The 25,473-nt window shown below is 46.9% G+C and overlaps 1 protein-coding gene across 4 annotated transcripts in view; it reads left to right on the forward strand.

Annotated features, from left to right (window-relative positions):
* RIN2 (Ras and Rab interactor 2) overlaps positions 1 to 25,473 on the forward strand; it is a 148,501-nt gene that overhangs the window by 60,608 nt on the left and 62,420 nt on the right. For 3 of the 4 annotated variants that reach the window (XM_081150160.1, XM_081150164.1, XM_081150159.1), the window contains exon 4: positions 6,094 to 6,186. The exons of the other annotated variant lie outside the window; for it this stretch is intronic. In XM_081150160.1, the coding sequence (XP_081006286.1) occupies positions 6,130 to 6,186 (57 nt within the window). In that variant the 5' untranslated portion in view covers positions 6,094 to 6,129. The remainder of the gene's footprint in view (positions 1 to 6,093; positions 6,187 to 25,473) is intronic. 4 annotated transcript variants of the gene reach the window in all.

Raw genomic sequence — 25,473 nt, forward strand, 5'->3', positions numbered from 1 at the left:
AGGAAGATCTTTTCTTATCTTGAACTTCTGAAGAAATAGAGCCTACTGAGTCTCAAGTAACAGACTGAACACGCAGCTTCCTTCAGGTTTCCCCGACGGCATCGTCTAACTTGGTCAAGACGGCAGCCAGAAATATTTCACATCTTACTGGGACAAATAATGAGGTTTTGTGGATAAAGTTCTGGCTTCAGCCTAGAGATCTAGTTTCTTACTTTTATTATCTTTTATTATCTTTTATTACTTTGGTATATGAAGAACAAATCAAAGCAGCATCTTTGGAGGCCCCGTGGTTTGAATGGGTGGAAATGCGGTGGTGAACGGGGGTCAGTCCTTCCTCCCTGCTCCCAAGAGCGGGTTGATAACTTCCCATGAATTTTGCAAGCCTGTTGGTGTCACCTTGGTAGTTTGAAATTGCCCGTGATGGGAGCGTTTACACCACAAAATAGGCAACTGCTAAAACTTTGGGCTTTCATCCGCCAGAAAGGCAGTTGTTAAACATTTTTCAGCACATTGTTGATTAAAGGGATGGGGAAATATCCTAACGGTGAAAGGGAAAGTTTGGAAAGACAGAAACATATGCAGGATCAACCATGAATGAAAAAGTCACAAATCAGTGCGTGAAATTCCAGGTAATCTGTGCCCTGTGAGGCTAGTTTATTACATAGGAATGATGTCCCTCCCTTTTCTTTTCCCCCCTTCATAGAGGTGGTCATCACGACAGTTTAACTTAGGACATTTTTATTTTATTTATTGTGGTAAGAGCACCTAACATGAGATCTACCCTCTTAAACAGGACATTTTTATGTAGCCATTTGGACTTCGTGTATTTTCTTAATCTTTGCTCCATTAATGACATAGGCTGTTAGTTAACTAAACAAAAATATCTTAAAAGAATAAAGAGTTCATGGGGACAGTGGCTCTCTGGAGGAGTGATGCGCTTTTTTTGGATACACATGCTTGCCTTTCACCATCTGCTCCAGATGCCTCCAGGACACAGATCAGATGGGGTTTCCTGGGGATCTCACAGGAGGAGGAACGGATCAGAGCAGACCCCTCAGGAGGCCTCCCAGGGTGCGGGTCCACGTGAGAGAGTCAGGCCAGGTCTGACTCTCATCCCTGCTATAGATGACCCCAGCCCTGGCGCTGCAGCACCCTGGGCCTCAGTTTCCCCATCTGCAAAAGGGGGAGGTTTAGAATCAGCGTAAGCCTTTGCTGTCCAAAACAGCAACCACCAGCCACAGGCGGCCGCTGAGCACTTGAAATGCGGCTGGTCTGAACTGAGACGCGCTCAGCGTAAACCACACACAGGGTAATACCGTATTCCTCGAGTCTCTAATTAAAATCAGCCACCTATATAGACCCTTTTACCATCATGGCCAGAGAGCCTTGGAACGGAAAGCTCTAAACTCAAGTGCTCTCGGGTTGGCAGGTAGATCCTGAGGAAGAAGTGTGTGGCTTCCCATCCATGGTGTCCTTTGGGTTAAGGGCCAACGTGGCTTATGAAGCTTCTCCCTTGTATGCATGAAGTCACATGTGCAGGGTGTGTGACCGCTCACCACGGGAGCTTTCAAGTGAGGAAATTTGAAAAGACACACACAATAGTGTGGTGAAGGCCTCGGGGGAGGGCTTGGGACGGGGAGGGGGTTAATGGGGGGAAAAGGGGGGGGGGAATCTGTAATGCTTTCAACAATTAAGATAAATATTTTAAAAAGACACACTTTTGAAATGCCAAAAGAGAATGCTTTGTGGGTGGCAGAGTACACGAGCCCTGAGGCCAGCACCATGCTCAGGAGAAGCCGCCACTCAAGGGAGGAACAGGGACCCACCTCTTTACCTAGGGGTAAAATGAAGGCATTGGGTGGGAGGTAAGAGAAGAGAGGCAAGGAAAGAAGGACTTTCTGGCCAGCAGAGCTGCCCATCTGTTGTCCAGGCTGTGCACATTGCCCTGGGTGGAAGTGTCCACACCTTGGTCCTTGGGCACCGCCGAGCTTCTGCCACCTGGATGAGGGGAGAGTCTCTGAGATGCCAGTTTTCCAAAGAGGGGAGGGATGGGCCTCCACCGGAATTAGCCCCATTTACAGGCCAATCCTGTCAACAGCAGAAACACAGTTTTAACTCTGAGCACTTTTCTAAAAAAAAGTGAAAAAATCACTACTCCTGATAATTCTTGGGAAAATCGAGGTGCTGAGCGTTGTTCCTAATTCTATTTAAAAACACAGTTAGTTGTTGAGTAAGGGGCTGGGAATACAGTTCTTTGCTTCTGATTTCTTACTTCCCACAAATTAGTTTCTCTTTTGAATGGTTTTCATGATCTGTTTTTTTGTGTGTTTTTTAATTAAAAAAAGTCTATTGACTGAGTGGAAATCAGTTCTGGGTAGTGATACAAGATGCTTAAAGAAAGAAAAACTTAAACATTCACGTAACTTGAATTGTCAAGCCAGAGCCTGGAATAGAGTTTTTCTGTCCAACTTCTAAAAGCTGTGGTCATACATAGAAAATTGTGAAAATATTCAGAGGCATGCCCTGGATCCAGACATGGAGCCGCCCCGCTGGCTTCTACGTCTCTTAATAAAGACAAAAAGCATTAAAGAGAGAGACCTGCTGTCATCAGGCATCAAGTGAAGTGTACTTCTTGGGATTGGCCTTGACCTGACAGGTCCCCAGGGGTGAGTCACCTTCTCCGACTTTAGTCAGTTTGGCTTAAAGTAATTATAATAACGAGATCTTGTTTACTAAGAACTGAAGCTCACTTTGTCTTGTTAGAAAGAAGGAGAAAGGTAGAGAGGAGAGGGCTTTCGTGGCAGCTCTCACAGCAGCTCGGAGATGGCTTGAGTGAGCTGCGTTTCTTTGACATTGAACTTGGGAGTGGTGGATGCCCATGTGAGTTACGGCTGCTTCTCCTGTGGGTTTGCACTTGGGATCTCAGGCAAATAAAATAGGAAGGGTAGAGTTTGACTCAATAAATCAAGGGCGGAGGGGAGGAAAGGGGAAAGGAAGGAAAGATGAAGACACAACTCAGACCCCCTATCTTTCCAAGATCTGGCCAGTGGCCAGGTAGAGCAAAAGCTGGGAGAGTGCCAGCGACTCAGCCCAGCTCCACTGATGGGTGAACTGGCAAGTGGGCACTCGGCGTTCCCCTGCCCGCCAGGCAGCGGAGCCTCCGCGCCTGTCGTCAGTGGCTCTGCGGAGTGGGCTGCAAAGCCAGCCTGGGACGGTCTTGCTCAGCGGCAGTCAGGGCCGCCTGGAGCCTGGCCAGGTGACTCATCGAGTCCTTTATGCTGAAATTTCAGGATAGACCTTCACCTCGGCAGTAGTTCTTGGGGCCACATGGAAAGCCACAGCTAGGTCTAAAGCGGCAGAGCCTGGTGTTTCTGGAGGGTGAGGTATAGTCACTTTCCTGTCTTTGTCCTTAAGCAACTGAGCGACCAGCTTCGTTTACATTCCTTCAGTGGTGTTATTGAGGAGACTTGGCAGCTTCAAAATGTTTGCAGTGTCCTCTAGGCCCATTAGGATTTTTTTTTCTTCTTTGCTAGCTTTTAGCTAGCATCTGGAAAGATCCATTGGATGCGCTGGGCTGATGTTTTAAGAATCCGCTTTACAGCTTCAGGGATACCAGTAACGGAGCAAGTTTCCAGCGTCTCACTCTGGAGGAGTTTTGCAGCCTCTCAGACTACGGTACCTTTTTCTGTTTCTTAGTCTAGCCTGATACTGGGGTGGTTTCGGGATGAAACTGCTGGTGTAAGCCCTGGGGGGAGGAGTGGGAAAAAGTAATCGTTTTAGATTCTATTAGATTTCTGTCCATCTTGAGCCAACGTGTTAGAGGTTATGGTTTGGGAAGGAAACTGTTGCTACAACAGGAAAGACCGTAATCCAAAACTTCTTTGGGGGCTTTTAAGAACGATATTTTGAAAAATTAGAATAATCTGTGATGTGTAGTCCACTTGGATGTCCTTCTGTGGGAAGGACCTGCGGTGGTACTAGGCACCTGTTCTTCTCACCTGCTCACATCTTCATCCGGAGTGACGTTGGAAGGAGCCCCCGGAGGTGACCTTCATCTTCTTAAATGTGATGGATCCGCCTGCCCTGCACAGAAGCCAGAGCGGATGTCTCATTGACAGACACCGGAGTTGAAGTCCATGCATGCATTTTTCAGGCAGCTTACTGAGCTGCTAAACTTCTGAGATCCGAACTGCTCCGTTGCTATAGGCAAAATTCCCTGCCTGTCGTGGCTCATCGAAAGGGCTTGTATACCAAAAATTTCTGAACAGAACAGAGAGATGCAGGTCTGGATGGGGAATGCAGTCTTGGCTCTCACTTGAGCCGCTCCTTAACTGCTGTGCCATGTCAAGTCTCTTGCTGAGAAAACGTCCGAAAGAGAAAGAATTACAGACATTAGGCTTGGTTTCAAGAAGTGTCCTTTTTTATTTCTGTGCTTCTGGGTCAAAACAGTTACAGAGTGGGTCCGGTTCGCTCTTAGCTCTGAACACAGCACTGTTTTCTTCCTGGAGCCGCTCCAACCTGTGGACTTTGTTAATAAGTGATGGACTTCAAAGGCCTTGGAGCTGGGGCTCTACTAAATTGCTGAGCCTGAGAACCTGAACCTCTGGAGTCAGCGGAATCGCAGTGGAAAGCTCACCAGTCTGCTAAGGAGGTTTCTGGAAACTGGCCTTCATCCAGTGGGGCTGCAAGTGGAAAGAAACACAGGAAAGACACTCCGGACCTTTAAAGCGTCTGGGCAGTGGAGAAATGACTAAAATAGGTGAAGGTTCGGAAGGAGGGCTGGGTGTGTGCTGCATTATTATTTTTTCCTAGAGGGGGTCCCATGGGCTTTTGCAGCCCACTATGGATGTGAACGGAGAGGCCAGTTGTGGGGCTGCAATGAGTCTGTCTCTGGAGAGCGTTGCTCCTTCACAGGGATGCAATTCTCTGCAAAGTAATTGTGCTTTTCTGCTTGTTGAAACGTCCCTTTGGTGCTGCTGGCTGTCTGTTCCCTGGCCAATAATGAAATAGCCTCAGCAAACTGGCCGCAGCAACCATGGCTTCGGTGTCTCCCACTCCACCCCCATAGCCGAACCCCTTTTAATATCTTAATGTCACAAGAGATGTTTTCACTGAATACACATTTCCTCCATTGTCCTCCACCTGTGGCCATGGTTAGGACCAGCTACACCTTCTGCATGTGTGGTGAGCAGACAGGATCTAGAGCAGGAGGGCAGTTTTATAACTGCTGCTGGTCCAGCCTCGCTGGGTAAGGAAGATTCGGGGATGCTCCCAGGTCTCAGTGCACACTGCTGGGGGGTGAGGCCAGCTGTCTGGGGAAGGGGGGTGTTTTACTTACCAGTGGACACTGAATGCTTTGTGACCAAGAGAGAAGACTATTGGGCTTTATTGCTCAAATGAGGGAAATTCCAAGCTCAGATATGGTTATGATTCAGAATCATGTCATGTCTTTAAATGTTCCTCCACGGTCCAAAGTGCACCCCCACCTTAGGTTATCATGGAGCTGTTTACGTCTGTTTCTTACACAGCTTGACCTCTGTAAACAGGGACATGGAATCTCATCTCAATCTTTGATTTCTAAGTAGAAAATAGAGGGATTTATTCCCAGTGCCCTTGTGCTGACCTTGCCTTGGGGAGCGGGCTTCTAGAACTAAGGGTGGCGTCATCTGATTCCAGCAGGATTTCCTGGGGCATGCAGGCCTCAGTCTTCCGCTGCCCCTCAGTGATGAGCCACATTCACTCCATAAGCTTTGGGGCAGATTACGGTGACATCTGATATCGGTCCCTTTAGGACTTGTGCATGAGGTCAAGCAAATACAAAGCAATCATTATGCTCTCTGGAGTCCCAGAGACCTTCTGCATCAGCTGGAAAAGTGGGAGGTGGGGCAATGAGGTGGGGCAGAGTCTAGGAACTGTGCTGTCTAAGGCAGGAAATCAGCCTAAAAGGAGATGGAAGGGCTTTGGTGGGAAATAAATGGCACTATGTTGTTGACGGAAAAAGATCTTGGCAGGACTGTTGTTGTGAGTGTTCTGTGGCTTAGAAAGGAATTTCCTACAGGCTGGACTAACCATTAAAAATGTCTCTACCTTCAGGAGTCCCAGGCGCACAGTAGAGCCTCACTGGAGGAAATGTCATCTTGGACCATGGGTACCCGCAGTCCGGACAAGCGAGGAAGTTTCTTTAAGGTAAAAGGCAGCCTCGGCTGAGATTGTTTGCTGGGCTGCTCCGGGAGCTGCAGGCGCCCCGGCGGCGAGCTGCAGGGGAAGCTGGCTCTCGGAGCCGGCTCAGCGTGGGGAGCTCGCCCGAGCCCAGCTGCGAGCTCTTACCAGGTTTGATAGTTGGGATGTTTGTGAGCTAGTGCTTCGGGACAGGCCCGGGACCCAGGAACAAAGAGATGCCACCCTGTGTAAGACAGCTGAGGAGAGCTCTGTTTGTCCACTGCCCAGTTCTGTTTTTAGCCGGATGGTTTTACAGTGGAAGCCGGACTCTGCATTCCAGTGAGTCAGTGCTCTTGGTCGTGTGTTTTACACTTTGCTTGATTGTATGAATCACTTAGTGCTCATTAAAAAAAACACACAACAGATTCCTGGGCCTCACCCTAGACTGACTGAATGTTATTTACTGGTGTATTTTATCAAACTCCCCAGAGGTTTCTTATGATCAGGCAAGAGAGCACCAAGGCGGCATAATTACAATGGTACAACTTTTCTGTATGCACACTGACGCCACTGCGATGAAATTACCTCACTAGCTTAAAGAGAGAAGTCTCTAAATGTATGTCTTATGTACTCTGTGTGTATGTGTGTTTTAAATTAAGACTTGGTATTCCTTCCTAATTTACACTTGGAAATGAATTTCCTTCTTATGGCTTTTGCTCTGTGTCCTTTTACCCACCCTCAAAATAATGGGTAACGATTGTAGAAAATTTGGGAAATACAGAATCATGTAAAAGAGTAGGAAAGTGGAGGTAAATTTTGCATTTGAAATCTGTCATAGGCAGGTGCTCACACACCAGACCTTTCCTCAGAAGGAGGAATGATATAGGGACCTCTTTGTCACAGAGGAAAGCTGACCATTTCACTAACTTCCCCAACCTAATGGGTTGGAAGTATGTATTTACTCTCATTTCAATGTTTCTTGTCTCTAAGAGACCAAACCTGATCTACTGTGTCAGTTAAGGGCTCCCAACAATTCCATTGGAAGAGCCTGCTGATAAAAGAAAGCTAAGTTCCATAAGCTGCCGGTGATAGGGGAGGACAGCCCCAGGACACAGTCCTGTTGGCGTCTGAGCAAAGGGAGGTCAGAGGGCGTATCTGAAGGGTTTAGAGGTCTAGGTTCACATCCTTTTAGGTGTATTTTCCAAGGCAGAGAAGTGATTAGGTTTCAGCAAAGTTTGTGACATAGTAGTTCGGGATTGGTGGGCACAGCAAGACAAGGGTCTTGGGTCCTGGCAAGTAAACTATTGTTGATATGCAAGCTGTTTTCCCAGGTGAGCAAACAGTGTGCCAGGACAGGTTGTTCTGGAAGAATTTTCTGCAGCAAACAGCGACGTTATGTATTGGTTTGCAGCCTCAACTTCCTAGGCAAGAATACCCTGGAAGAAATAGTTATGTTGACATATATGGTCTCGATTCTCAGCCCTAATAGTTCAGGTATGTGGACCTAGCATTTGAAATTCTCAATTAGTTTACTCAATTTGAATCAAACCTGTATAACATCCACCCTCATGAAACAGACAAGGGGCTCCTCAAGTCTCCTATAAACTAGGTGCTAGACCTGCCAGGCTCCTGACTCATCTCTGGTTCCTGGATTCTGTCTTAGGATGAGATACTTATTTCATCCTGGTAGAGGGAAAAACCCAGCCCCTCCTTAACTCAAGGCACTGCCTACGTCAGCCTAAATACTGGCTAGTTCATAATTACCACCTTAAGCTCAGGAAGTGTAGTGGGGTTGAATCTTACATAGTAGTTAGGTATTAAAGTCAAGGCAAAATGCGAAAACCGAGTATAGACAAAATTGCCTTGGAAAATTCCTTAGGAGGAGGCCTTGATGGATCCAGTTTTTCCTACAGTCCTGAAGAAAATCTTACTTATTTTTTTTAATTCGGTTGAACAGCAAGTTAAAGGTGGTTAATTTATATTTCTGGGCAATGTCCTATGAAAGAATCAAGCAGGAAGTGAGAGGCCTGCCTAAACCTGCTGAGGGCAAGTTCTACTCATCTCTCTCCTGAGTCAACGCCCTTGAGGACAGTGTAGGCAAGTGGTCTGCGCTGTTTCACTTGGTATAGTCTGTTTTGTTTTTGGTGTTGTCTTTGCAGAACTTCAATTTATTTAAGTTAGATGCTCCATGGAAATGATATAATTGCAGTTGATCCTTGAATAATAGGGGTTTGGACTGCGTAGGTCCACTTATATGCGGATTCTTTGCAATAAATATGGTCAGTCCTTTGTATCCAGGGGTTTCCCAACCATGGATGGAAAATACTGTTTTCCATTCAAGGGTGATTGAATCTGCAGATTCGAAGGTCTGACGGTTATTTTTTACTATGGCAAGCTATAGTTAGTTATTATGGAATAATATTATTCATCATAATTTAAATAAACAAATATTAGTTATTAATTATTTCATAATTTAGGCATATAGTTATCTGCAGGGATGAAATAAACTTCCTTTTGCACATTTACTATTGACTCCTTAGAGGTTCATTTTTAAAATGTTAGAGCTCGGTGGTTGAGATGATTTGTCACATTTTGGGACCCGCTGGGCCTTCTTTTACTCCCTTGTGCTTTTATATTTTAAGTGTTGAAACTTTTGATCAGCCAGGTTCCGTACTAGGCACAGGGCAGAGAAAAACCAGAAGTCATCCCTGCCCTAGTGGAGTTTTCAGCCTGATAGCAAAGAAAGATATTAATCAAATAATCATGACCCTGAACCCATACAAATAAATCATAAGAGAAAACAATGCTTCGTGTGAGAAGTCGAAGGGGCTTTGAGAATCTATAACGTACTGCAGGGTGCCCGAGAAATCTTTCCCGAGGAAGTGGCCTTTGGTTTGCGAGCTGAGGTTGACTCTATTATCTGGAGATGTGGGTAGGGCTAAGTTCTGGGGCGACTCAAGCTACTGAAGCGTGACAATTCTTGGTTATGTCCTTGGCTCACAGCTGAATTCCACGGGCTCGTTCTGCCTTTCTTGGTTATTTGGGCTCCTGTGATTTTGTGTAAAGCGCAGATCATTGAAAGGCTATCGTTGATCTTTTACATCCTTAGGTTCCCCCATCCAGTTTCTGTGTATTTAAACCAGAGCTGCTAACCACTGGAAGCAAGCCTCGATTTGTGGCTTCCCATCTGTCCTGGCTCGGGGAAATGACTCAGATAAATCACAGGATGCAGAGCCGTGGGTAACGCACAGACTGCCTGAGCATCCTGGGGTACTGAGTGTGTTGTGTGAAAGAGATTGTGCAGGGAAAACATTATCTAGGCTGGTAAAGTGGAGTAATAATCTTTGATTCTTCCTTTTCCTGAATTCCACAGCTTCCCCCAAGCCACCCCACCCCCACCCCATCCAGGTGCCCAGTGCTGGCAAATACCCCTCAAGTCTCCAAAATCTACTCCCTCCCTCCCTCCCTCCCTCCCTCCCTCCCTCCCTCCCTCCCTCCCTCCCTTTCCTACATTACCTCCCTACTCAGGCTCTCATTCCTTCATTTGTGGGCACTATGGATGACGCTTGCTCCATCTGCGCTCTCCCGAACTCGCGTGTTTGCTTTCTCCCAACCATGCCGCCCATCCACGTTGCTTCCTGCAGTCTCTGCCCCGTGCCGGACCCGGCACCAGGACTGCGCTCTTCCCCGTCAAGGGCTTTCAGGCTGCACTTCCACCTTCTCAGCTCTTCCCCCGCTGGTCCTGCCACTGTGCCATCGTGGGTCTGCTCCCGTGGCCCAAACCTGCTGATGCCCACCCTCTGCGCTTTGCCCACCCCGCCCCCTCTCTCTCACCCTCCACCTCTCCCCATCGGGTTCCCACTTACCCTTCCAGGCTGGTGTGCACCCACTTCGTCCACTGACGGTGGAGCTCCCACGGCAGAGCTGGCATCTCCCTTCACTTTTGTCTGAAGATAAAATTGTGGTAGAAATGTTATGTGTGAAGGCCTACCTGTGGCCCCATGCAGAGCCAGGAAGTGAACTTGAACTCATAACTCTGAACTCTGCCATGAGGGACTTGTTTTGTCTTTTTGGTGCCACATTGCTGACCCCGGGAGGATCCTCTTATTGCGGAGAACATGCCAGAAGGGATCAATGGGAATTATCCACTCTGCGATTCTGATTTCTTCCTTCTTTCTGAGTGCCTGCTTCCTGCCTCCCTTTGCCTTGGGGACAGGGAAACAGTTGGCTTTAACTGACCAGGAAGAAATGTGTTTTGATTATAGAGACCTTGCCCTCCTGTGCCTCCAGACTGCTCAAAACTGGTTAAAGTGCTACAAGGCATTATAAATAGCACCTAGGAAAGTCAAACGGAGAATGAAATCATCTTTAGGTGGGCAGCGTTAGCATCGCCAAGAGCTTGTTACTAGCAAGCAGTGGTTCTCAAAGTGTGGTGCCAGCCTCAAGCAGTGGTTCTCAAAGTGTGGTGCCAGCTTCCAGCAGCAGTGTCACCTAGAAATTTCTTAGAAATATAGATTGTTGGATTGCACCCCAGAACCAGTGAATCAGACATCCCAGGGGTGGGGCCCAGCGGCCTGTTTTAACAAGCCTGCCAGGGGATTCAAGTCTAAGAACCACTGTTCTATCTATTTGAATGAGTCAGCAAGACAATGCAAAAAGCATAGAAATGTCTGCATTCTAGACCTGGCTTCATGTCCCTGTCTGGAGAATGGAGTAAGATCGCCTTCCCAGCTGGGCTGTGAGCACCAGTGCTTTAAAACAGAAAGAAGTCATCCACCCAGCACTGGCCGAGCCGAACACTGGGCACCTAGAATGGCAGTGAAGAAATAAAACGCAGTAGCTTATTTTGTTTATGAATGGCGCCATCCACGAGAACAGGGAGCTAATGCTCAAGCCCGGACTCCCAGATGCCGTGTAGCTTACAGATCATATAGAGCAAAATCAGAAGGCACAATGGGTTAGGGTTAGGGGTCGTGCTGGGAGCCGGGGGGGGGGGGGGGGTGAGGGTGATGAATCATTTCTTCAGGTCTTGAGGGCAGTTCTGAGGTCTTTTCCCACATCCTTCTGTCCGGTTTCATGGGAAAGTAGTCATGGGGTGATTTTTCACCTTAGGGCTCAGGTGCAGAAACATGATTTAGGTCAAGTGGGCTACTGTCTCCTATTTCCACGGGGGGTGCTGATTATCCTGGGGATAGGTTGGGGTGGAGAGAGAGAAAGAAGTGATTCGTAGAGCTAGGGTTTAAAACTAAATTTAACCAAAGTCATAAGGACCCTCGGTTTCACCAGTTAATTCAGACATCGTACTTTGATTTCAGTCTCTCATTCTCTGTAAGCCTCCGTGTTATCACCGCCGTCTGATAAGAGGTTCTGTTTTTGCTGTCTGCTTTCCCACTATATCTCCACATTTTATTTGCTCACTCAGAAGTGTCTGCGCTTGCACACACACACACACACACACACACACGCCAGTGGAGATCCTTAGAGGCAGGGGGACTCAGCTGTGATAGAAAGAAGCAAGATCTCCCCCTTAAGCCTCTAACAGCTGATGTCACCATTTATCCACACACAGGTGCTCCAAGTGTGTCCCCTGCTGGCCAACCATAGCTCTCCCTTTCAGATGGCTGCCTCTCAGAGTGTCCTGCCTCAAAAAGTGGGGATTGTTCTTTTAAAAAACCAGCAATAATGCATACTTCATCGGAATTAGGTTTACTAGCTTGCAGCGGGAGAACACTCCAGAAGAACCATGTAGGGGAGGGTCTCAGTAAGTGGGAGTTGGGACGGGCTTATTATAGGATTCAGGCCTATGCTGGTTAATTCCAAGGATGGAAGGGTTGCAGATTTAGCAAATAAAAATACAGGACCCCTATCTGAATTTGAATTTCAGGTATAGCCTAAGTATATACTATGCAGTATTGAGACACACATATACTAAAAAATTATTCATTGTTTATCTGACATTCAGATTTAACTGGGCATCCCGTGATTTATTTGACAACCTGAGGGAGGAGCTGAGCGTTATCAGGAAATGAAGGCAGTGCAGTGATTGAGCAGCTGAATAATTTTCATCTAGGAGACAGATGGAGCTAAAGGGAGCCAGAGGCCTCAGTGGTAAAGAAGCAGCCGACATTCAGTGTGTTGCAGAATGGGGCCGTCGGGCATTTCTGGGCCGAGTGGCCCGCGTTCTGCCTTGTTTCAGACCTGCTCCCTAGTGGCCTTGGCAAAGTGTTTGCTTTCATTATGAGCTCACCATTATTTATGTCCAGGTGGGAACATGCCAGGAGCCTTCCCCACTCTCTCACCCTGCTTCCAGGTTCTGGGCTTGTTTCTGAGTCTGTGGAGAGGGTGAGGTCTCCTAGATGAAGGTTACCTGGGCTCTGGTCCAGGACAGCCAGATAGTTCGGTCTAGGCCACTAGTTCTCTGGAAATATTTTTGGTTGTCACAAATTGGGTGGAGGTGCGACTGGCTGGCTTTTTACAAGGCAGATGCAAGTCTCACAACAAATGATCTGGCCCCAGATTTCCACTGTGCTGAGGTTGACAGTTCCTGGATTGCAATGGAAATTAGGAACTGACTTATTCCTGAGATCTAACTATCTCTGGGGCGGGCCTCCAGAAGTAGAAGAAATGAAAGCAAGGCGAGTGTGTGCATGTATTTAGCACCCTCTGTCCTGGTTTCACCTGACCTTTAATAGCAGGGGTTCAGTAAACATGCTGAATGTACAAAGAAGTGTGCAATGCATGTATGAGTCTCTCATACATATATTGTTCATTTATTCAATATATAATGATTCAGCACCTATAAGGCAGTGCCTGTCCTGAGTATTGAGTGTGCAGTGAGGGGAAAATGGATTATAGAGAAACCTAAATTTGCAGGATGGGGGGGGGGCTACCCCAGTGAATGATTCAGGAGGGCTCCTTGAGGAGGTGACATTTAAGCATAACTCTTCTGGAGAGAGAGTCAAGGAGAAGAGCATTCCCAGGCAAGGGGGAGGCACACTCAAAAGCTGGGAACATGCCCAGGACCCTGAAAGAACAGGGTGGGAAGCATACTGGACCCTGAGGGGGAGGACTGCATGAAGTAAGGACGGGAGGGAAGCAGGGGCCAGTCATGCCAGTTGGGTGAGGAGTTGAGATCCCAGTTGGAAGCCATGAAGGGTTTTGAGGATGGAATGACACAATCCAACATATGTGCAACCCTCACAAGCCTTGCTGGGCGTTCCCACCATGGCTCTAATCCATCGGCCAAGAAGACCCAAATAAAATTCAGATCTTCCCTGTTGTCCCTCAAAGGACACTAGAGTCAGCCTCCTACCCAGCACCCTGACAGCCAGCTTGCTGGTCTTTCTCTGCACCTTGTCCGTGTGCCCAGCAACTCTCTCCATGAATGTCCCTCTCCACTCTCAGAACTTCTTCGGAGCCTGAGTCTCTCAAGTCTCGCAGTCATCTCCCATTGCCCTGCCTCGCCCCCCACCTTCTTGTCTTTATATGCTGATCGTCTTGGCCTGTCTGGAGTCTCAAGCTTTCTGGTTTTCTCCTCTGCTCCTTAGAATCCACACAGCAAACACTGGGCCAGAGCTGTCTTCCTTCCTGGAAGGAAGGGAGATTGCAAACTCTTGTAATTTATTTGTTGTACAGGCCTGCCCCGTGCATTTGAAATAACTGCTGTACCTGAAATATGTGGAGTGGACTGGAGGGGAGTGACCGAAGGAACAAGACGATCACTTAGGACAGTCAGGAAACTGTGATGCACAGGCCAAAATCAGGCTAGGCCCCTGTTTCTATCATTGGGACACAGCCACACCCCTTCATTTATGTATTGCCTGTGGTTACTTCTGTCCCACAACCGCAGAACTGAGTTGGTTCAGAGACTGTACTGCGCATGAAGCCTAAAATATTGACTCTCTGTTCCTCTGTGGAGAAGGTTTGCTGCCCACTGACTTGGGAGGTCATTGCATTTTGTCACTGAAATCTTAGGGACAGTCTCGTGTGTGGGTAGCAGTGTCTCCAGTTTACAAATGAACACATGCATGCCAGGGTCAGTAAGAGCTTGGTCTCTGGGGGCAGGGCCCACTCTTTCCTGAATCACACTACCTGCCTCATAGAGTTTGTCAGAAATAGCTAGAATGAATACACCAGAGGTGGAGGTCTCAACCCCAGATGCCTACAGGGGTCAGATGGATACTATAAACCAGTAAAGCCCACCTAGGGGAAAGCTGATAAATGGCAACTCACATTTGGGCTCAGTATTGGAGCACAGTAGGGGATGGTGAGGACTGTAGCAAACTGAAGAACAGATGTTCCATCTAAAGACAGAGGCGTAGGTAAACGCATTACCTGCTTCCTCCCACAACCATGTAAAAATTACAACTAAGCTACGGAACAGCCATCATTCAGAACCACCTGAACTCTAGCCGAATGGAAGCCCTACAACTAAGGATATAAAGAAGCCACACTGAGACTGGTAGGAGGGGCAGAGATGCTGAATGGGCTGATCCCACACCCACCTGTGACTGGATCAGGAGGGATATCTCAGCCGAGGAGCGAGGGGTCCCAGCCCCACACCAGGACCCCAGCCCAGGGTTGCAGTGCCAGGAAGGGAAATCCCCACAACTTCTGGCTTTAGAAACCAGTGGGGATTGTGGCTGAGTGAGACGTAGACTCCCGAGTCCCAGGAAGTTTCTCTTAAAGGCCTGAACATGGACTTACACGGACTCACTCGCTCTGAGCTCCAGCACTGGGGCAGCAGCTCCAAAGGCACCAGGAATATTCAAGGAGGAACCGAACTGTCTGGCATCAGGGCGAGAGCGGGAGACGCAGCTTTCTGTCAGATGGAAGTGCTGGCAGGGGCCATTGTCCCTTTGATGAGCCCTCCCCCAACTCACACCACTGTCCCTGCCCTGGTCAAGGTTCCCTGAGACCCCGCTCCACCCGTCCTACGGGCCCACCCAGGCCGTTTCCAGAGGCTTTTCCATACGAATGGCCTGAAACTAATATAACATTGGATGACAACTGTAATTGAAAAATAAAAAATGATTTTAAATTAAAAAAATAAAAATAAAGATGGAGCATTGCCAAGACAGCCCAGTGTTTCTAATTTTCAAGAAACTAGAAACCTTTGAACTTTTAGACTTGAACTTGGGTTTTTAATGTTATTCTCCTGTTTTTTGCACAAAATAGTCTTTATGTTTAAATGTTGAAACTAGTTTATTTATAGAAGACAGGATAAACCCATGAGAGTCAAGCTGGACAAAGCAAAAACAAACAAAACAAGTGAGTGTGTGCAGAGGCCACCAGGGACCTCTGCTGTGACATACACATCCGAGCGGCTGTCAGAGCCTCCTCAGGAAGGGTGGCCGTAAGCAAGGGAGGGGCAGCTCCAAATAAAGCAGCTGGCTCTCGCCAGGGAAACTTCCACACCCTGGAAGCCCTGGCGGGCCAGGCCTTCAGCTGGACACCGGGAGCAGCCTCGTACCGATTCGTCAGCAGAAGAAAGGAAGCACCCGGGAGCCAAAGCAGTTACAGAGGCGCAGGAAGGCCGGGCTCGGAGGAGGGCAGTGGGCTCCGGGAGAGCCCTGGAGTCTGAGATGAAGCTGGTCAGTTCATCCTGGGGACAGCCATCGGGGCCTTTCCAGAAGTGTACACATCAGTCTTTTCAAATGAATACAGCCCAGTGCTACTTTTAGTGCATCCAAGCTGTGTGCCCCCCCTGAGGAAATCCTGGCGGACAGGTCATGAGTTTCTAAGCCTGAGAACTGGCTGCCAGCCCTTGTTACAACCAACTACCAGATCCTCGATGTGAGAGAAACTCTCAGAGCCTCAGTTTCCTCATCTGTAAAATAAAATTACGGAAGCTCCCTGTCTTATCACACAGGGACATGTGAGGATTAAATGACACAACGGATGGTACTTGCTGCAGAGAAAGGTACTCTTTTAAGTGGTAGCTCCCAGCAGCTGAGTTGGCTGGCAAAGTGTATTTCTTTACCTTCCTCGTGACATGTGACTTGGACTTCCTAAGACTTTCCCGAAGTTAGGACAGCTTCCGTCCCTTCTCTACTCATCACACCCGTCCTGCTGTCACTTGAAGACCTGACAGGACTCACGCAAGAAATGTTATGTTATGTTCTATGCATGAGGAAGATTTTGGATATCAAAGGGAAGGGGTAAAATAACTCTCTGGTAACTAGAATAATGCTGTGGAATGAGTCTCTCGTTTCTGGCATGCAAATGAATGAGTGTTGAGAATACTTCAGAAAACCCAAAGACATCTTCACCTATTACTGAGACTTCAAGTTCAAAAATTCAGAGCTTTTCGGGCTCAAATTGGAGAAGCAGAAATTACTCCAGGCAGAATTTAGCGCTCTACCATCCCTGCTATTCTGAGAGATTTATGGTCACTTATTAAATATCTGCTATTGGAAGAAGCTGGACCTGGGCCATGGATGACAGGAAAAAAGGCAGAGAACACCGTGCCTGCTCTTGTTTTTGCTAGTAACCTACTAAGGGACATAAAACAAATCCACCTGTCACCAGAGCAGCCTGTTTTATAATCTCCCCTTTGAGCCCCTCTCACTGTCTCCTCCACCCGACGCTCACCCTACCCCCAAGACCACATCAAATGCCTTTAGAGTTTCCAAATACTAAAAAATTTTGGCCCACCACCACCGCTAATACATAAATAAAAATAAATTTATATTTTTCCCAAGTGAAACAAAAGTTAACTCTATGATGAAATGAAAACTGTTTTCTTTCTGGAAACAAGACAGCTGTGTGCTGACTGAGTCCCTCGTAGATGAGCATTTTTGTGCCCGTGTGCACCCCTACGTGTGCACCGCAGCACATGCTCAGCAGCCCCTCCCACCGCTGGCCTGGGCTGATTTGGGTTGGGGCTCTGTGCCCAGGAATGTGCCAGGCAACTTCCTTATGCTAGTTCGTTTCATTCTCCCACCAAGCTATCGTCGCCTCTTTTACAGATGAAGAAACTGAGGCTCAGCGAAGCTATGGTCTCGCCCAGCAGGTCCCACAGGTAGCAGGAGCCCAAGCTGGCCTTCCAACCGGGGCAGTGAGGTTCCAGGGCTCAGCAGTAAACTCCGTTCACCTGCCTGGTGGCCACTGAGCGTTGGCTTCCCCGGGGGCACTAAACAGGAGTCCTGGTGAAGGGGCTCAGCTGGGTGTGGTAGGTGCCACAGGGGTCACAGCAGGGCCAGGCCTTGGAGCCCAGCAGCCTTGTCCAGGAAAAGGTGTGGCCCCGACACATGCTTCCTCTGGCTTGTGTTCTAAGGACTCATGGATGCAGATTTTGGGGACAAGGAACTGAGCTGACCAAACTTTCCAAAAGAGAGATTTCCCAACAATTAGAATGTGCAGAGTGAGCTTTGGAGATGTGCTAGGAGGAATTAGGGAAGTGGCCCCTGAAGCCTGCCTTTCATTCCTCTGTTCATCGTTTTAATTTTTTCCACCCTGGGAGTGGGGGAGGTGATTTTTATTCATCTACTTTCAAATTTACAGAAGAGTTGCAAGAATAGCACAAGGTTGCGGGTTTGATTCCGGGTCAGGGCACATACCTAGGTTGCAGGTTTGATCCCCAGTCGGGGTGTGTATGGGAAGCTGCAGATTGACTTCTCTCTCTCTCTTTCTCCCTTCTTCCCTCTCTCTCTAAAAATCAATAAAAACATCCTCTGGTTAGGATTTGGAAAAAAAAAGAGGCCCTATCTGAGTCTGCTAGCCCAGGGTCACCCTCAGTCATGCACATGGAACGGATCCTGTCGAGAGGTTGTGCCTTTTCAAACGTTTGGGGTCCTCTTGAACTTTGCTTCAGATGATTGTTACCTTCTTAGGGGAGCCCAGGGCTTACAAGCTGGAGCTGAGTCATTGCAAATTATCTCCTCCAAAGATTGTCTCTATAGCATATATCTGTAAAACACACACACACACGGGCCCCAAAACAACCTCTGGTACCCCGTTTTCTGACTTTTATGGATTCTGGTTTGTTTTTAATTGTGGCAAAACATACACAATATAAAATTTACAAATCTAACCATTTTTAAGTGTACAATTCTGTGGCATTAGGGACATTCGGATTGTCGTTCAACCATCACCACCATCCATTTCCAGAACGCCTCATCTTCCCAGAATGAAACTCTGTCCCCATCACACACTAAGTTCTCATTCCTTACTCACCCAGCCCTGGCAGCCACCCTTCTACTTTCTGTATCTATGAATTTCTCTATTTTAGGAACCTCAGGAATAGAAGTGGAATCATACAAGATTTGTCCTTTCATGCCTGGCTTGTTTGACTCAGCATGTCCTCAAGGTTCATTCATGTTGAAGCATGTGTCAGGATTGCCTTCCTTTTTAAGGGTGACTGTTACTCTGTTGTGTGTACATACTTCATTTTGTTTATCTGTTCTTCCACTGATGGGCATTTGGGCTGCTCCCCGCTTTTAGCTATTGCAAGTAATGCTGCTAATGTATGTGGGTTGGGTTCTGTTTTTAAAGAACATGTTCTTCCTTCTCTTGCCCTGACTAAGAGTATTAAAACATCCCTGATTAGGGATGCATCACCCACAAGGCACGTGGGCATGTGTGCTATGGTGAGGGTGTGCTAGAACTGAAATTAAACTGAGTCTCACGAAATGTGTTGGCTGGGAAAGGTGACTGGCTGTAGTAACAGTGGTCTACTCAGGATCAGAAGGGCTTTACTGGGACATCAAATGAGTTAGGCCAAGCAAATTAAAGTTATCAGTGCTATTGCCTACTGTCTGACCACGCACCAGACGTGTGTTTCCTTTTCTCTGTCTTACCTTCCCAGTCACATTGCAAGCCTTTTTCAGGACACGGACAACAATATCTTACACCTCTTTTGGTGTCCACATAGCCCAATACCCTAAAAGGAGCAGGTCTCCAATAAGTGTGCGCTAACAATGACTCACATTCCAAATTTGCATGTGCACCCAGGCTGTGCACTGACATCTTTGGTTTCCCAATATGTACTTTCCCACCATCAGAAGGACTTTTCTTTGCGACATTTCACTAAACAGTAGCTGTTCCCTTATTTGAAACTGGGCAGCTGAATAAAATGAGTGAATTGAAGTATTAACCAGTATATGTTCAGCACCCACTTTGCAGCCAGTTGGACATAAGGCTGGATATACAGACATGCAAAAGAATTGGTTTTGTCCTCAGGGCTCTCACAGACCACTAGAACCTTGCCCACATGTGTGGGCTGTCACTCAGCGGAGGAGTGTGTTAGAAATGCAGAACCTCAGGCCCTACCCCAGACCTAGGAATCAGGACCTGCATTTCCACAAGATTCCCAAGTGGTGTGCGTGCACATTCCAGTTGGAGAAACACTAGTGGATAGTATTCTGTTAATTTTACTCTTCATGCTAAAGAGGGTTGCAAACCTCTTTATCGAACTTGTTCTGTTTGTGTGAAGGAGAGACAAGGCCAAACTCACACTAGAGCCCTGCGCCCAATTCTGGGCACTTAACCTAAACAGAGTTTCAAGAAGAGCCCAAGGCACCCTGTATATCCATTACCTGGGAGCTCTAGGGAGGGGTAAAGGCCCTGAGGGATAATGGAGGCCCCTGGCTACCTCAGATGGAGGGTGTGGCCTGGGGGGTCCTGCTCTGAATCTATAGCGAAAAGAAAAACACTGATTGGGTTCCCCAGAAGCAGATTCAGAGACAGGCTATGAATGCCACTCGTTTATTTGAGAGGCGATCACGGGGAAACTCAGGTGGCAGAGTAGGGACGTGAGACAGAGAAGAGAAGGCGGCCGCTGGGCTCAGTACTGCTGGGGACCCCTGGCAGACTGTGCAGCGAGGGTCCGAGTTGTCCCTCCCAGGGAAATGCAGCCAGGTATCTATGCACCGAGTCCCATCCTCTCAGCTCCTCCAGCCACCGAGCAGCCACAAGCCTTGGGCAGAGCCTGCCTGGCTTGCAGTGAAAGTGTCGCAGGGTGAGGGAGCAGTGGCCTCCCGGGGCCACAGGGGAGGCACCAGCGGCACCTGCTACATAGATCCCGTCTGGAATGTTCTGGCAGACGTGCCCGACAACTTCTGTGTCAGAGCTCCGGCTCCTCCTGCCGAACTAACCCTTTGAATTATAGTGGTTTCAAAGCCTCTCACCCCCTCAGTCACTGATCGTCTTCACAAGGCTAAAAAGAACCAAGCTTTACATTTTTTTAAAATTCAAATTCCCTTTTCATACCCTCTGCCTTCTTCCTTCCCTAAACTAAATATATGTGCTCAGAGGACACTGTCATACTCAACTTACAGGAAAAAAAACTTGAATGGCCTATTTCAAAATTTTCATTTTAATGTTGCAAGTTGTAGATATTTGCCTCCTCTCCAATTCCTTTCCCTTTGAATCCTAACTCCATTAATTTGTGTGTGTGTGTTTTTAAATTAAAACTGAAATTACAATTTAAATGAAAACTGAAATTACAAATACAGCAGTTATCATCCCCAGGGGCCATTCAGTATCCCCTTAAGTCAGGATTTCTTTAAGAGTTTCTGCAGGCCTGGTCAGAGTTGCTCAGTTGGTCATTCTCTGCACTGAAAGGTTCCTGGTTCGATTCCGGTCAGGGCACATACCTGGGTTGCGAGTTTGATCCCCAATTGGGGCATGTGCGGAAAGCAACCGATCTCTCTCTCCCTCTCTCTCCCCCATCCTCTCTCTAAGCATGTCCCCCTGGTGAGGATTTAAAAAAACAACAAGAGTTTCTGCGGAACACTGCTCCCAGAATGGTCATCAACGGAGAACCGTGAGGTCAGTAGGTCTGTGGAATCCTGCACACTCCTTGAGGCTACACAGCATACCAGCATCTTAAAAGGTCCTAAGGAGCCCACAGTGACCTAATTTAATCAAATGTTTAACCCAGTTTCATTGGATGTTTTCAATGGCATTGGAGCAGTAATACTTTTTTTGAAATCATGCCTGAAGTTCACACCCTGCACTGCTAGTGTCGGGTGAAAAACCTTTGAGGAAATGCTGCTTTAAGCACATACCCCAACTGTCTCCGTGCATTTGAAATTAGTAGGCGTTTGGAGTGAGTTTTGTAGACGCAGTCGAGAAATTATAGCTTAGACCTTACTTTGTTTTTTGTAACTAGAAAAAAAAAGAGAGAGAGAGAGAGAAAACTGCCTTATATAACTGATGTTTTGGAGTTAAGAGTGATGTCAATCCACATAGAAGTTAACCCCTGGAGTGTAATTGAGTAGATTTGCCAAAAAAGGTAGACTGGATAGGTGAGTTATAGCTCTGACTGGCAAGGCTGTAGCCTTAGTGAGTGAGGAACATAATTCAATAGCTCAGTTATGATAATCGGCAGAACCTCTTATTTCCTTTGTTTTATCAAAGCCTGCACCAACCAAGGGATATAGGTATTGCTGGCACTTCCATTTGGTAAATTTAAGCACCTATAGTCCAATTTTTATCCCCAAACCCAGGAGACCTGAAGAAAACCTGTCTAATTGCTGTGCTGACAACTCCAGGCTATATGTGAATTCCACCCATCAAATTATTCTTTTACTTTTATATTTTCCAAAATAAACATAGCTATTTGTTCCTTTTTAAAAAGGCTTAGTAGAAAAATAAAAAAGTATAAAGAAGAAAGAGAATATCACCTATATTGTACCACCTCTAATTGCTCTACCTGGAAATGAGCCCTGTGAGTGTCTTAATGCTGATGCATCCAGAATTTGGCTCTGTTTGTAATTCTGTTATATTATGTAAATCCGTAGATGAATGTATGTAAATGGGCTCCAAGAATACATACTGTTTTGCAACTTTTTTTACACCTAATAATATATCACGATATTTATATTTTTTACTATACTGATATACAGCATGTATGGAACATTATCAATTAATATATAACAGGACCACCATGTTCTTGGCTGTATAGTATTCCCACATATTGCTCTGCCACACTTTGATGAGTCCACTGTCGTTAAGCATTTATTGCTTTTCTCATTGTTCACTGTTATAAATGATACTACCAAGACCATTCTTTTATACATTATTTGGTTCTGTCTTTGGGTCAACTCTTAGAATTAGAAATGCTGAATTCAATAGTTTTTGTACTTAAATTATTGATATATCCATTCAGATTGACTTCCAGAAAAGGGTGAGTCATTATTTCTCCCCCAGTGCTTCTGGAAAGCCCACTGAACACAGATGTTCAGTAGGAAACTGAAGGTGGTAAAGGGAAGTGAATGTGAGTGACTGTAACATTCATGCCACTGCATTCCGGAAAGGCAAAGGACAGCTGGCAGTCTTCAAAAGTTTGAGCCACACCCTGGCTGGTTTTGCTCAGTGGTTAGAGCATCGGCCCATGGACTGAAGGGTTCTGGGTTCGATTTCGGCCAAGGGCACGTGCCTCGGTTGCAGGCTTGATCCCTGGGCCCGATCAGGGTGCGTGTGGGAGGCAGCCATTCAGTGTGTCTCTCTCACATCGATGTTTCTCTCTCTCTGTCTCTCTCTCCCTCCCTTCCACTCTCTCTGAGAAGCAATGGAAAAAATATCCTCAAGTGAGGATTAAAAAAAACCAGTTTGAGCCAGAAGAGGTGTTAGAAATCGTTAATCTAATACTTGAGGAAAATGAATTCCAGAGAGGTTAAGCACCCCCCCCCCCCACACACACACAAGGCCAAGGACACAGTTGTCACGCGTTGTAGAATGGATAGCTCTTCAGGGATATGAGTAAACTTCAAAAAGTGAAAAACATAATTCTTATACAGATACACAGTGGGTATGTAGCGAAGATCGACTTAACGTCTTCAGGAGAAATCGACAGGAAGTTAAAGTCAAATGCAGGTGGCAGAGACGGGTAAGTGGCCAGTGGACAAGAGGATCCCGTCTCGAACCAGCTTCAGTGTCTGCTGGTAGCCAGCGTCGCGTGTCTAACTTTGCAGCGTTAGACACCGGCTTGATGTTGCTGATATTCAACCATTTTGGACCTTCCAACATTGCAAGTTCATACAGTTCAACCTAATACCAAACTGGCTAAAGACGTACAGGGCAATAAAGCCAGACCTCTGGGGTTATCTTTTCTACCAAACAAACACTAACCTTCCACAAGGTCTGCATCTAATTTTATAGAGTCTGGGCCTTAATCCTTTTGATTAAGAGTCGAACAGAATGACACCCCAGGTGACTCAGCCTTGTTACGCAGTGCCCAACCTGTGACTTTGAAAGTGAACTTTTTTTGCTTCAAGTTTTGCCCAGTTTTCTCAACTGTAGGAACCTTTCATGGCTGAACCCAGGTGTGGGTGACCAGTTTGAACTCTGTGGTGACCCTACCCACACTGCATTGGCCTTGCAGTTCTTCTAAATGCTTAAAGACTGAAAGGGCATCACATCCAGGTTTTCGCTCCCATTGCCCATGGAATTGGCTCCTGGCTTTGTGTTTCCCAGGGACGCAGGGCAGAGGTGCCTGCTTACTGTGCAGGAACCTGCTCTTGCCAGGCTTCTAGCCATTGTCATGGCAGAACGTCTCCCCAGAGCCCTGTCACACCTGGAGAGGATGCCAGGTGCAGCCTAGGAGGCTGGAATGTCTGCTGGTCACCCCATTTGTAAATTCCAAGATGCTAGTCCCCACATAGCATGTTTGTCACTAATAAGACAGCAAAATAGGACATTAACAATTGACCAAAACAACCTCAGGCCTCCGCAACTTGAGCTCCATGAAGATACAGATCAGCACATTTCAATTCTAAGATGCACTGATTTTCAAATTTTATCATCTCTGAAATCACATGTATTTTATAGTTAAGGGTGTAGTATAATTATAATTGGGGGCTCTTTTTTTCTAGATGATATATAAAACAAGAGTGTATAATTGACCATATCCTAAGTTTGATGGAGCACATTGTTTGTGTTTTTATTCTGTTTTTTAAAATTGATTTTAGAGAGAGAGAAAAGGAGAGAGGGAGAGAGAGAAACACCAATGTGAGAGAGAAACATCGATCCGCTGCCTCTCGCATACACCCCAACCAGGGATGGAACCCGAAACCCAGGTATGTGCCCAGTGCATGGAAGGATGCTCACTCAGCCAACTGAGCCACATCAGCCAGGGCGAGCACATTGAGTTTTCCCCTTTGTAGACCTAGAGCTTGCTGTGTAATAAATACTCTAAAAATATAAAGAAAAAAAATGCAAATTCAAACTTTAAAACTAACCAGGGCTTTAGAAAACATTAGTGCCAGGTCTTGGAAGAACTTCATTCTTCATGGGGCTTCTTTCACTTGGCCTGTTACTTAACCTTAATACTCAAAGCCATGGTGATATATGTATAACTTCTGAGGTCACTGAAGAATCAAATGCAATACTGGCCTCGGTCAGTCAGGACCTTAGCACAATGACTGTTGAAAGATATACCACACTAGCTGCTTCCATATTTTGTATATTGAAGTATAGATACTATATGTCTCTTTTAAAAATTATTTTTATTTTTTCAAGGAGACACTAAATTGAAAGTTATATCAGAGGGTCTGCTCTGCAGGGTCATTTCAAATATAGTTTAGAAAAACACATTAAAAAAACTAGTCCCGGCCTCTAGAAGTTGCACGGAATCGGTGGCAGCCTTATCAGCGTGGTCCACCCAGCCTTTCCCAGCCTGCCGGGGTAGAGCCAAGTTGGTCTGTCCCATTTCAGTAGAGGCAGTCTGTAAATTAATCATTAGGGGGGACTGCGTCTAAAGCCACCAGCTTCCACTCAATGAGAACTTAACCGTGGGTCAGGAGAGCGAGGCTGCGTTCTGGGTGTGCAGCCACGTTGGTGGTTTTTCGTGGTGAATAACTGAGGAACCTTGCACGGTACCTCTTTAGTGGCTGCCCCAATGTCAGCTGCTTCCCCAGCACGTCCAGCCACGGTTATAAGGGACTGGCTGGAGCTCCACCCCCTCCGTGTCCTGGTTTACCCCTGGTCTAGAAGGAAATGAGCAGGGAAGTTAGAAAGAGGAAGTGGAGACGGAGAGCACTCATTCATTCAGTCACTCATGTATGCCAGGGCCTGCCCTGAGCTCAGGGTGGCGTGGGGAGCAGAGACATCATTCCTGCTGTGTAGGATTGACATCCAGGTGAGGGCTGTTCGGGAGAGCATCGGGCTCCAGGGATAACCCACAGGCAGGACCATCAACCTCAAATGGTCAAAGAGGGGGGCCAAGCAGGAAGGTTGGGGGGCATCATGGCTCAGTTTCCCCAGAAACAGGTCCAGAGCCAAAGATTTTTATGAACATGGGTTATTAGGAAGTGCTCCAAAAAGAGATCCATCGTGGGGCAGAGAAGGAGCCTAGGCAAGGGTCCAATT

Source organism: Miniopterus schreibersii, assembly GCF_964146895.1.
Source record: "Miniopterus schreibersii genome assembly, chromosome: 10".
Lineage (NCBI taxonomy): Eukaryota > Metazoa > Chordata > Mammalia > Chiroptera > Miniopteridae > Miniopterus > Miniopterus schreibersii.